Raw genomic sequence first — 12,703 nt, forward strand, 5'->3', positions numbered from 1 at the left:
ATTATTGTCAGAGGAGATTTATTGGCCAGATATAAAGAATGAAATGCTGATTTATGCCTGTCTGGAATCTGGTCCTTTGTTTCTAAAACACGTCAAGAGAATATGGTTAAGAGATGTTAAAGCTAGAAAGCAATCTTTAATGTATGTTCCAGGAATAGTAAAATCTGTAAAAATTCACATAATAGGGACTGAACTAAAGAAACCACAAGAATTCCCTCGCACACTAAGCTCCCTGGGGCAGATTCACTGACCTCTGCAAGCAAAAAAGGAACAGAGAGTATCTGCAAAGTCCTCATGGACTCAATATAGTAGTAAAAGAAAAAGGAGCCTGGAGGATTCTCAGGCTCTATTTTTGTCTCTGCCATATAACAACTGTGTGATCTTGGTCAAATCAATGAGATCCCTGTGCTCTTGACTAATCAGTGGAGTTTATCTACAAAGCTGAGAACAAAAATTTTCCCCAACTCCTATTTCTAACTTGGTCTGCTGGTCTTGTACTTTTCCATAGGTCCTGAACAAATCAGTATCATGCAGGTAAGGTTACTTAAAGGTTGATTGTCAAGTACTTTTGTATCTTTGGACAAAAACCTCCCAGTTCAGTGCTACATGTTACTATTTTTATGAATGGCAATTAGGATTTAGAGTCTTATAGAAGCATCAGTGTTACCAAAAAAATTATTACTGAGGACTCCATGAACGTCATCCGCTGTTGTTGTTTTCATTCTGTCCTTTAAAACAAAAACAAACCTGCCATTCACCAAGTTGGAATAAGCTGTCAGTTTTTTAACATGAAGTGGCAGGACATGTCCCAGAGGCAGTGGGGGAGCTGGTTTTGTGTTGGCAAGATTTATGATAAGGGATTCGCATGAGTGCTGAGGCTAAAGGAAGATAAATCCCCAGAGGCAAATTCTACCAATAATTGAATTACAAAGCCATTATCATGTGCTGAACAGAGCAACTTTATAGCTCTATTGTGACAGGATAAAGCTTGTTAGAATATTTATGTTCATAGGACAACTTTGGCATAAGGATCTCTGAGAGTATGTTCTCTCTTCCACCTGTCTCTTGCAGCTAATTAGTCATTCTGTGTAACGCAGTTATATGTAGCGATGGAGGTTTGCTGAAATTGGGGCTGGGCAAAAGGAATGCTGAAGGTCAGGAGACATCTCAAAATAAATAACACATTAAGCACAAAGTCGTCTGCCAGATGCAAGTAGAGTCTAATTCCAGAAAGAAAATCCTGACAGGTTGTGGGAAGGGGAGGAGAGGGTACAGAGGCAAATGAGCATTTTTAATGATGAGAGTTCAAACTGGATTTTCAGAGCAATGTGTCACTTTTCTGTTCGGTATTGCATTGCAACCATTTCTAACCTACTCTGAGTCAGTGTCGATAAGCTCAAAATGACCAGAACTGTGTGGATCTCATTCCACCCACCTTAGTTATTGTGCTGTTATCTGTCATTTATCTGCCATCCCTTGCTGCATGAACGAATCATACCTGTTTCCCTGCAAAAGAAGGTGAGGGGTGGTAGGAGGTGTCCTGATTCTGCACTTGTTCATTTTCTCCGAGACACGGGAAAGCTGCATAACATCTCTGTTCCTATCTAAAGAGTGAACAACATTCACACTGGTTCTGACTGTGAAAAGGGCACAGTAATATTTCTGTTCTTCCAGCCTTTCATTCTGGGCCATTTACATGGAAGATTCTGCAAAATAATGTTGTCTCTTATTGCTTAGCTTTAAAGACCTTTGGTCTTGGCTGCTGTGAGCATGTATGATACAAGAAGTACATATGAAAAGTTTGCTATCAAGTTTCTTGTGCGTGTGATTCCAGATACAGTGTGACTGTGTCTGAAGTCAAGTATGCAAAACTGTATACACCCAAAGCTACTTTTCAGAATGCAGAAACCCCTGAGATGGAGCCCTTTATTGTCTGGTGCTTCGAGTTCTTTGTTTATGAAAATGGTGGTTGAAATTGAGTACACCAAGCGGAAGCTTTTGCTCTTTACAATGATGCCTTTTTGCAGTTCTGAGTGGTCTGACTGCCTTGCAAGCCTCATCAGTTCCCAGTATGCATAAACAATTGCTTTTGTCCCTAGAAGTGAAAAAAGATAGAAGAGGTGGAAACGCGAGGATAACAGGGTCTCTATTGGATTTCCTTGGCTCAGAAGAGCTGACAGGCCAAGGAAGCCAAGGTTTTAGAAATGTTTCGGACAGAGAGATGGCAAGGGGTTGGTCACTACAGAAATATGCCAACTAGCATTTGCTGTGCAGTGGGCAGTGCCAGGCTGCTTTGTTTAGTTCAGCCTAGTTCTAAATCAGAGGATGATTTGGGGTCTTTTCCCTGTGCTGCTTCTCACGGTGGATCTGGAATCTGCATTCAGAGCAATTACTGTGCTGCAGCCAGTGATATCGATTTGTGAAGCTCTCAAGTGCAGATGACTACTTAGTAGGCTTGATGGTGATTAAAATTTTAGGAAGCAACTTTGTAATAGGACTGCAGGGGTCCTGTATTTTTTGTAACGTGAGCATCTTCTGTGTAAAGGCATTGGGGTCATAGCCTTGCACTCCCCTTGGCTTTTTTTAAATCCTCATTTTCCCAAAAGATCCCTTGGCTTTTTTTAAAGCCTCATTTTCCCAAAAGATTTTTTTTTTGGTCTTTTTTTTTTTTTTTTCACTTTTCAAACCATACAGACAATACCAACAAAACACAAAAAGCTAGTCGCAAAAATGCACTAGGCACCATTCAGCAGAAAGTGTTGCAAGCATATCGCTGGTGTACTGAAGTTTCAGGGAGTATTACAGAAAGCCTGGGATTAAAGGGATGGACAAAGGGCATGCTGGCATTTTACCATAAAGTGAAAACATAGACCGTGGAAAGAAGAAAAGTTTGTGGATATATGAGTGATTAGTCTTTGAGAACGGATGCTGAAAGGGAAGAATAGAATTGAGAAATATGAGAAGAAGGTGCTGCTGGCATACCTAACAGAAGTTGCTCGGAACAGGGCGTGGCAAAGTTTTGCACTGCTGTTTATTTTTAGAGAAATTTCTGAGAGAAATCAGTAACTGAGTGGGTCCAAGAGTGTTATTCATCCATTCCCCTGTTCTTTGCAGGATGCTTGGTTTATAAGCTGTCGAACGTGCAGCACTTTTCCTTGTGAGGTGTACAGTGCCCAAGTTGCATTGACCATATGCACAGTAGATAATGAAGTAGAGTGGGCAGCTGTATCAAGTTAGAAACACAGAGTTTGAGGCTCTGCTGTTATCTAGGGCAAATCCAGCATGTAGTTTCCTTCTTCCATGTGTGAAGCTTGTATTTACTGATCACTCTAGTTTTGGTATAAGGTTTGATGACTGGTTTAAATCCAGTCATCAGTCAGGACTGGAATTTCTTTGTAATCAGTTAGGTTTATTCATTTTGTTTTGGATGCATGGGTTTAACACTGTTACGTAATAATACTCAGGCTTGTAGAAGTACATTGTCCTCCTCAGCTTCTAAGGATGATGCTTTCCCCGCCCCCAACCAAATGAAAAAGCCAAGAAAACCCACTAATAGTGTAGCTGCATGCTCAGTATTGGTGCGATAGATCTGTTAAATACTAAAAATTTAAGATTTCTGATGTATATTTCACAGTTCCTAACACCTTGTTTCCAGTAGATGCTTTAAGAACTGATTGTCATATACATGTAAAAGGATATGTCTATCTTCCTACAGAGTGCATGTTCTCAGGGGCAGTGCAACCAAGAGCATGGTATTTATATTCTGTATATGCTCATTGTGGTCAATATTGCATTTCTGAATGTCTCCTAGACTGTTACATGCCATATAGTAAATAATAAAGCTGAGGTAAGCTGTATAAACCATTACTCTCTCAGAAGGTGGCCCAGGACATTCTCTTTCCCCTTTACTTACAATCTATAGCCTGTAATTCATGTTTTTAAATGTAGGTGATAAACATATTTCAGGTCTGTTGTGTTACCTGCTTTGGGACGTTTACGGGATCACATATGGGTGTCCAGACATCTTATATTCAATGGAGAGAAATAGCCCTTTCTAGGATAAAGTTTGTCTTCTCGTGAAGTCATATCAAACCCCGTTCAGGTGAACCACAGTGCAAAATGATCTGTTTCTCGTCACACCCCAAAGAGAGTTGAGTGTGATTAGTTCACAGTTAAATATCTATAGTGTATAACTGGGTAAGATGAATATGACTTTATGTGGCTTTTCAGGTGGTGTGGAGGGATGTATACAGAAATACCACAGTGCTATCATGGAACAGGAAAGCATGACACAAGAAAATGTGACATTAAAAAAATTCTGGTCAGTCAGCTGTCAGCAGAATCCAGATGGGAGTGGCATGTTTCTGGATGTCAGCTGTGTACAGCTAATATTGATTTGAGCAGATATGTATTTGTATTTTGCCTGTCCTTTGCAACTGATTGTTCATGTTTTCATTTAATATTATGGCCTATCACAAGTAAATTAAACCTATTATATATCAAAGCAATGGAATGTATATTTTCTAAGGTAGGAAGAAAGATCTAGCAGATAGGAAGATGTGAATATGGTTCTTGCCTCTACCTCAGATGTCCTCTTTGGCTTTAGGAACTCCCTAAGATTCTCTGGGCCTTAGTTTTCATCTTAGTTTGTCATCTTATTTCTAATTTGCAGGAGTTAAGTGATATCAAAAGAAAGCAAGCCCTTGAGTAGATTAATAATGTTTATCGCCAGTCATGTTTCAGCCATCCTTGTTCTGTACGTCCTTGGGACAATTGTTTTCTTAATTCTACCTTGAGTTGAAGCTTCTACAGTCCCAGTACTGGCTGTCGTAGTGTAAGACTAAGTTGTAACAGGTTACTACAGCTGTAGCCTTCTAACTTTCAGATCTTGGTGGGTCCAGATATTTATGTGCTGGTCGTAAGGCATTGAAGAGTTTGATGTAAATTATGGCTCGTATCACAAGTGAAAACAACAGTGACAATCACGTCCCATCAATCAGTAAGACTTCTCATTCCGAATTAGCTGTCTTGCCTGAGAAGATGGAATAGAGGTGTTTCTTGGGGTCAGAATAGCACTGTGAGGAAGAAAGTCCCAAAGCACCTGACTGTAGACTCACAGGCTTTAACTAGGGCAATAAGTTCTTTACTGGATGAATACCATTGTTGCGTATCTCTTCAGAGACAAAGTGTTCAAATTCATGGAATATAATCCTTCTTTCTTTGGAGAGTTCACATCCCCATGGGGCTGTGTGGGGTCAGGAGGAGGAATGCACTGACAAATCTGTATTGTGTCTTCTGCAATAGCCCAGTTCCAGGTGTGCTTAAAGCCTGCTTGAATAAACAAGAATAAAAAGGAGATATGCCAAATTACAAGCTTAGACCTTCTGCAGTTTTTTAGAGCTGTTTGTTACTGGCATCTGTCTATCTTGAACTGAATTGCAACTAGCAGGCCCAGCATTTTGGCCCTAAATCTGCTGATGACAGCAGGTAAAGGAAAAATGCCCTAGGAAGGTACTCCCTTCCCACCAACTTGGTGTCAATTATTAGGCAGTTGAGATTTTTAATGGAAGTTAAATGTTTAGAAGAAAAAGAGCTTGCCGTAAGTGTTATTAAAAATGGAGGTGAAAGTAACGCTGTTCAGAGTCTTTTCTGAAACTTCCGGTCCCCAGCAAAGCAGAACAAAAATCGAAACCTTTTATAGCTAGAGAATTGTTACAGATTTTGTCTAGCAAAGCTAAGGATTAATCAGGACACAAATAGTCTTGTTAACATTTTTATAATGGTTATTAGTTAATGCGCATGATGATTAAGGGCTGGAGCTGCCTCTGGTTGCAGCCAGTGGGAACTGAATTAAGGTCTAAATCACTGTTTGAACCTCACTTTTGATTTCCTGAAAAGTAATGAGGCTTTGAACAGAAGAGTATCTAATTTGTCTGTCACTGGAAATGAATGTTTCTCTTCCCTCATGCATCTATTAATTTGGAGGTCAGGTGGCTAACAAGAAACTGGTTGTTTAAACCTTAACCTTAATCTAGTGTTGTGACTTGGATAGGACCAAGACCAGAAACAAGGCTGATATTGATTGTCAGAGATGCTGCTGAGGCTGCTGTACAATGGGATTGAAACATACTTGCAAATAGTACTGCCATAATTCAGACTGTCCATCAAACCACTGGCCATTTGGACTGTCCCAGGGAGCTGTTGAGGCCAGCAGTGCCAGTCCAGGGCAACCTCAACAATGGACACAAAGCTTGAGTCCGTAAACCCATTATTTGCAGTGCTCAATGTCTTTATGTTGCTTGTTAATTCAGAGTGAACAAACAGTCATTTTCTGAGTCAATCTGACATTTCTTTTATTAATGGAACACTTTTTATTAGATCAGAAGTGATAAAACGTCTCAAGATGAAATGGGTTTTTAAAATTTAGTAATTAGTAAGGGAATATTGAACATTAAGCATGTCAATTAAGCAATTGTGCATAAAATGCCCAATATAAAGGAACATCTATAACTAGTATGCTGACAAACACTATCATCCCATCAGTTAAAGTCTTCTGTATCCCACCCAGAACTGAAATGCATCCTTCTGACCAAACCAGGATACACATCAAAATGTCAGGCACCAAGGAGAACAGAAACAAGTCTCCAGATGGACAGAAGTGAAATAAAGGGGCCAGAAATAAAGAACTCATAAGTACAATGGCATTGATTCGATAAAATGGTAGACTTTCTTTTGAATTTTCAAGTTTATTTAGGGAAAACTCAAAAATGCTTTCAAAATTATCAACTCTTAACTGTGAGTGTGAGTTTAGGTCCAGCTAAACAGATCTCCTGTGGACTTAATATCTCAGACATTCATGAGTTCTGTTGTTTTTCATGCCTTTGTATCAATCTGTCTTCTACAGGTCTATGATGGGGTCTGGTAGAGAGCCTGATCTCGTGCACCTGGAGGCAAAGACAGTGGATGGTTGTAAGTACAGCAGCTTCCAAATATTGTGGTGTTCTGGACTGCCCACATATTCTTGTAACCACACAATACCATGATGGAAATCTGACTTCTCTTCAGTGATCCACTCATTTGATATGAGGGGTTTGACTGTTCTGAGGCAGGTCTGTCAGAAAAGTAGTCTTTCCAGCAAGGCAAAAAGTTGGTAATAACAGGCTGTGAAAGGAGCCGAGAACATGGTAAGGAAGAATAGGTGATAAGCAGTAATTTGAGTTAGTAAATACAGCACTTTTCTTTCTTCCTATGTGATTTTTGTTCATGGGAACACAGCATTGGAGCGAAGTTCCTGGGTCACAGATTCTAGCTGCTGTTTCACACAGTACATAGGTACTGGTTTGCCTGGGACAGAATCCCAGCCCAGCCATGCTGGGCAGGCCATCAGCAGTTTCAAGTCAGCCAGGGCAGCTGACATGAGTTATCTACAGGGGTAGCCCACACCATAATGTCATGGTTAAAGGGGGAAGGTTTGCTGAGGAGAGGGAGCTCCTGTGGGGCTCCTCCTCTATCTCAAGGACTGTTCTCTGGTTGATTGTGATGACTGGGTATTCACTTGACGGAGTATAACTCTGTGTATCTCTGTTTGTATCAGTGGTGTTTCACTAAGTCTGTTTCACTTCTACCCATGGGTCTTCTCTCCTTTTTCCTGATTCCCCTCCCTGGCTGGTGGGGGGTTGTCAGGTGATAGAATGACTGTTACAGTTTAGCCCCAAGTACAGGCTAAACGTGGGCAACATAGCATCACCTTGTTCATAGCTCTACAGTTTCAACAGACTAGGGATACTCTGCCTCAGGTGCTACCTTTGAAAATACCTCATTTCTTTTACATTAGAAACCTTTTAATGACCAGCCTAAGTGTATTTCCTCACTGTTATTGCTTATCCTATCATTGTCCTTCACTTTCATCAGCTTCTCTCCCTCCTTGCTTTGCCTCTTGAGATCCTGTTCCCCATTCCAGGAGCCTCCTTTACCTGCAACTGCAAAATATTTTCTTAATTGGCTGTAAATTCTCTCAGGCACCCTAAGCCACCTGCTGGCCTTTTCTCCTCCCACCCATGCTTCCTCAAGCTTTATCTTTGAGCTCCACTGCCTTTGCAGGTCTTCCTCCATGGATTTCTTTCCCACAACACTGGATTGCCTCAGGCAGGCATCACACCTAAAGCCTGGCTGCCATAGATCTCATCATTGTACTTCCATATTGTTTCCTCTGTAAACAGCAGCTGTGCTGCAACTTAACAAGCAGATTTTTACCATTTGCAATATGTAAGTATTAATGATGCAGCCAATTAATCCCTTTAAAAATGGGTAAAATTCTCCCTTGAATTATACTTCCTCATGCAGTGGTGTTACTTAAAATGTATATTTTGTCATCAAAAATTTAAAAACTGTCTGAAAAGCTGACTGTAAGGTAATCGGTTTTTTAGCTCACTGAAATTTAGCATGAAAGATTTTTTTGGAAGATGAATTTTGAAAAGAAACAGTTGTGATAGAAACCATAAAGTTTTAAAGGTCTTTCCCTTTCAAGATATGCAAGATTAGTAGAAGTGAAAGAATGTATTATTGCTAGTTCTTGTCATTTGTGATCTCTGATGATTATTTCTCCTCTCAATTTCACTTACCTGAACATGGCGGCAAGGCTGGGAACATGAGGCTTTCTATTTCTTGGGACATGCTAAATGAGAATGAAATATTCAAACAGAATAGTGTCTATTTCAGCACAAAATATTACTTTTATAAGTCATTAAGAATTTGAGGTCATTGAGATGAAGCACTACAATTGAGGTTTAAGGAGCTATATTCTGGTGATGCTTTTGAGGGATGTTCACCTCATGGTGGACAGAGAAAGTGTCATGCTCCAAATGCCTTGAATGGTCTTGTTTGAGTTCTTGGGCTGTAATAAGAATGTTTTGCACAGCTATAGCACATTTCTGCAAAGGACTTCTTGAGTGCTTAACAAATTAATAAGCTTTGTTACAGCTCTTAAGGTGGAACCCGAAAGAAATAGGTAGATGAAACTGGCCTCACTGGGGAGTCAGGCACACTGGTAAAGAATTGTGGAATAACAAATTACTGTTCATCAACCGAGCTCTAGTAACTGATTCTAAGCACTTATATTGGCTTAGCTGTGAGGCAGCACAACTTCAGTTTTTCTGTTTAGGCAGTGACAGAACTGCTAGTGTTAATACAGCAACTACTGGTGTAAATATAGCAGTGGAATCAAAACCTTCAGCCAGTGGTGGGCCCTCTTGCAAACCAGTCATTCAGATGAAACTTCTGCTCATGAATCAGGAGGTCCCCAGCTCAGCTCACTGGAAATATAAGAAAATGTGTTGGATTTTCAGAAAGTGCATGCTCTGTTTTGTCCATTGTTCTTGGGAGCATTGATCTCTGGCAGAGGACTATGGTGGGTAGCTGAGATCAGTAACCTTGGAACATATCACAGCATTTTTTGCCAGAAGACAATTGATAGGGCTGCAGGTCACAAGTTTTTGAGACTGAGACAGGCTAAGAGTGTGCACGCGGTCCATTATTCTAGTTGCCATGACCAACTTCATATATTCAGGTGTCTTGGCTACTAGAGCCTTCTTCTAAGTCCTAAATCAGTCTCCTTTTCCTGGATGAGGTAACCATGACCCTCCAATGGAAGAAAAAACCTTTCTTCTCTGGAATGAAACAGGTGTGTCACTGCCAGTGGGGTGACGGGGTGAAGTGGAGAGAAGTGAGAAAGATACTTTTTTTTTCAAGCTAAGGGTAACTTGCAAATAATTTTTCTGGAGTTTTTTGTGTGTTTTCTCTTTTTAATGTTCTTGCATTTACTTATACTTTGTTTGGAAACTCTCTTTTGAGAGGTAACCAAATGTAAAAATTCAATAAAGGGATTAAATTTGAGAAGGTAGACTTGCCAAAACAAGGCAGGGAGAAAGAAGGAAAGGAAGGGGAGTGGTATGGAAACAACCACACAATCTGTACAATGAAGTGAAAGATCATGAAATGGAAATATAAGAACTAAGCAAAAACCTGCTGAACTCAGTACAAATAAGAAAAACCACCTCATTCTTGTGCCCGTATCTCTTCGAGCAGAAGCTGAGTAGTACAACTGCAGCTTTAGGTGGAAGAAGTAGAAATGTCAGCAGAGTACAGTGTTAGCCCGTCTCCCTGGCAGGGTTATTTGTGAACATCTGTCAGCAACCACCTTAGTATTGGGCTTTCCCTGCTAGAACACCAATAACTCTGTCTCTGCTCCCTGATTATGGTCTGTCTGTGCATTTTATTTATTGTGTTTATATACATAATGTAAAAGGTTTACAAGGACCAAAAGAGGAGTCTCTTAGCAGGCATAAATCAGTATAACTTCACTGGCATATTGATTTACACCCGCTGAGGATCTGACTAGCAATGTTGTACCTGAGCACACATTCTCCATACCTTTTTTTTTTTTTCCCCTCAGGATCCAGAACAATCTGGACTCCTTCTGAACACACTGTGTCTCATCAAACTAGGGTGCAGGTAGTGATAAAAAAATTGAGTAGAGACTGTGCAGTTTAATTGTATTGATGAAGACAGATTTACATGGCTAATCATAGTCATTTTTTGTTTTTAATCCTGTTGTGTGTATTTTGGAGAGCACCAAGCAAATTTTCATCTTGTCAAATGTGATGATTTTATTTTTTAAAGGCTTCAGACCCAATCCGAGTCAAGCTGGGACCGAGAGCACAGTGGTAAAACTGATTTTTCTGGTTGGAAGAAGTTCATATGAACCTTATCTCGCATTTCCATTTGTACACTTGGGTGTCCCTGGTGTTCCACTTTGATTTTGGAACGGGATCAGAGGCGAGCCAGCAAAGTCAGCAGGAATTGTGGAATTTTTTTGCCTGGTTTCAGGTCAACACCCCAGTAAGACAATTAATCCCCTACAGTTCTTAACCACACGATAAGCTTGTCTTTGTTACATTCACCAGCATAGTCAGCAGGCAGAGTGACTGGTGGAAGTTAAATCTAGGTTTGCTCAAACACAGCTTGAAGTTCTTTCAGAAGGTGTATAAACTTAATGATGTGTGGGGTTTAGGTTTATAAAGAATACACAAGTCCAGGAAGATCCTTAATTAATGGGCTATGGAGGGTTATCCCGGTAAGGCCTGATTCAAGCTAATTGACATGGGAGGTGATTTTTATTCAGGTGATGCCTACTGAGGAATCCAGGCTGTTGGTGAGAATTAGGAAGATGGATTCCTACAATGCGTTTGGAGACTAACTAGATACCCACTGGCCCTCTGGAGGATGGCAAAGCTGACTCAGAGGATTCTAAGTGACCGTTTCTATGGACGCATGTCAAGAAAACCAACTGCTACATTTATGAGATATGCACTTGCTTAGATAGGTGCCATTTGACTTTGAGTAAAGTTTTTAATATGTGTAATTATTTTCTTTTTAAAGTGTGAATGAAAGAAGCTAAGGGGTGTTCTAACATGCTGGCCAAAATTTTACTTTTGCTTTTCTGCTGTCCTGATTTATACAGCAACTTTTTTCATTGAAAGGTAATTTAGGTGCTGCTGTGATTGCAGGTAAGTCCAAAGCCTCACCTGGGGTCAGCAGGCATGCTCTTCTTGCTGATCAACAGGGACTGCGCATCTGGCCAATGGTGTCTGAATCCTAAAGTTGTGCTAGGTCTTTAATTTCTGTTTTCACAGAACATTGCTAGGAAGAATAAAATAATCACTGCTGTGGAAAAAAACTAGTAGGCAACCTAGCCTGACTGTCTTTTACTAATATAGCTAAAGTGGTGAATTGATTCCCATAGTCCCCTAAACTTTTGCAGTCATTTTTTTTTCCTGATTGTGGCTAGTACTTTTTCCTGATCATGATTCGTATTTCTCCTGGAGAATGACATCTGTTAGTTTCTCTAATTCTATCCTTATGCCGGAAATTGGAGAGGTTGTACTTCCTGCTGTAAAGAAAGATTCCTGACTCTGACATGCAATGAAGAAAGAGTAGCAGCAGGATAAAAACAGATTATGAGTAGTTAGTAAATGGGATGGCTTCATTTCACTGATCTTCATTACTGGTTAATTGCTTTGCAGTTGCTGAGACCTGGAGAGTTGTGAATATATTCCTGTATCATAAACATTTCACAAATCAACATTCAGACCAGATGGAAATGGATAAAGAACAATCATTCTGTGTATTTCTTAGAAAAGGAGTAGAAAGGTTAAAGTATGGGAGAACGTTTAATTAAATTGTAGAACTCATTGCCATGGGAGGTTGTAGATGGTGAAGGTGTACCTGGACTACCAAGGCACCTGGACAAATTGTTAAAAACTTTTCTAGGCTTCTGTTAGTAGTCACTGTTGGAAAGGGATTACAGGACTGGGTCTTTCAATGAGATATGTTACCACCATGTTCTTATGGTTCATTAGTTACAGGATGCCAGTCATCCTTCAAAAGCAGAAACTATCCCTAATGTCTAAGGTGCTTAGTAATGAACTGGGATACTCCATAGTAAATCTGGAAGACAAACAAGTCATAGATTATGTGGATGTTCTTTGCATAAACTCCTGATTTGTCCTTAGTGGATTTATTTGTAGAGAAAAGGACACATTTCTCAATGAATTAAAGACAAGAAAAATAAAAATGATACATCTGCAGCGAGTACAATGAATATTTTCTCTGACTCTCATTGTGATCAAATAAGGTCTTCAAAAGA

The 12,703-nt window shown here is 40.0% G+C and overlaps 1 protein-coding gene across 1 annotated transcript in view; it reads left to right on the forward strand.

Moving 5' to 3' along the window:
• Positions 1-12,703, forward strand: part of SORCS1 (sortilin related VPS10 domain containing receptor 1) — a 303,971-nt gene that overhangs the window by 209,827 nt on the left and 81,441 nt on the right. The window contains exon 6 of the mRNA XM_086467217.1: positions 6,905-6,969. Within this exon, the coding sequence (XP_086323343.1) occupies positions 6,905-6,969 (65 nt within the window). The remainder of the gene's footprint in view (positions 1-6,904; positions 6,970-12,703) is intronic.

The sequence above is a fragment of the Leptosomus discolor genome, chromosome 6 (assembly GCF_034619465.1).
Source record: "Leptosomus discolor isolate bLepDis1 chromosome 6, bLepDis1.hap2, whole genome shotgun sequence".
Classification (NCBI taxonomy): Eukaryota; Metazoa; Chordata; class Aves; order Leptosomiformes; family Leptosomidae; genus Leptosomus; species Leptosomus discolor.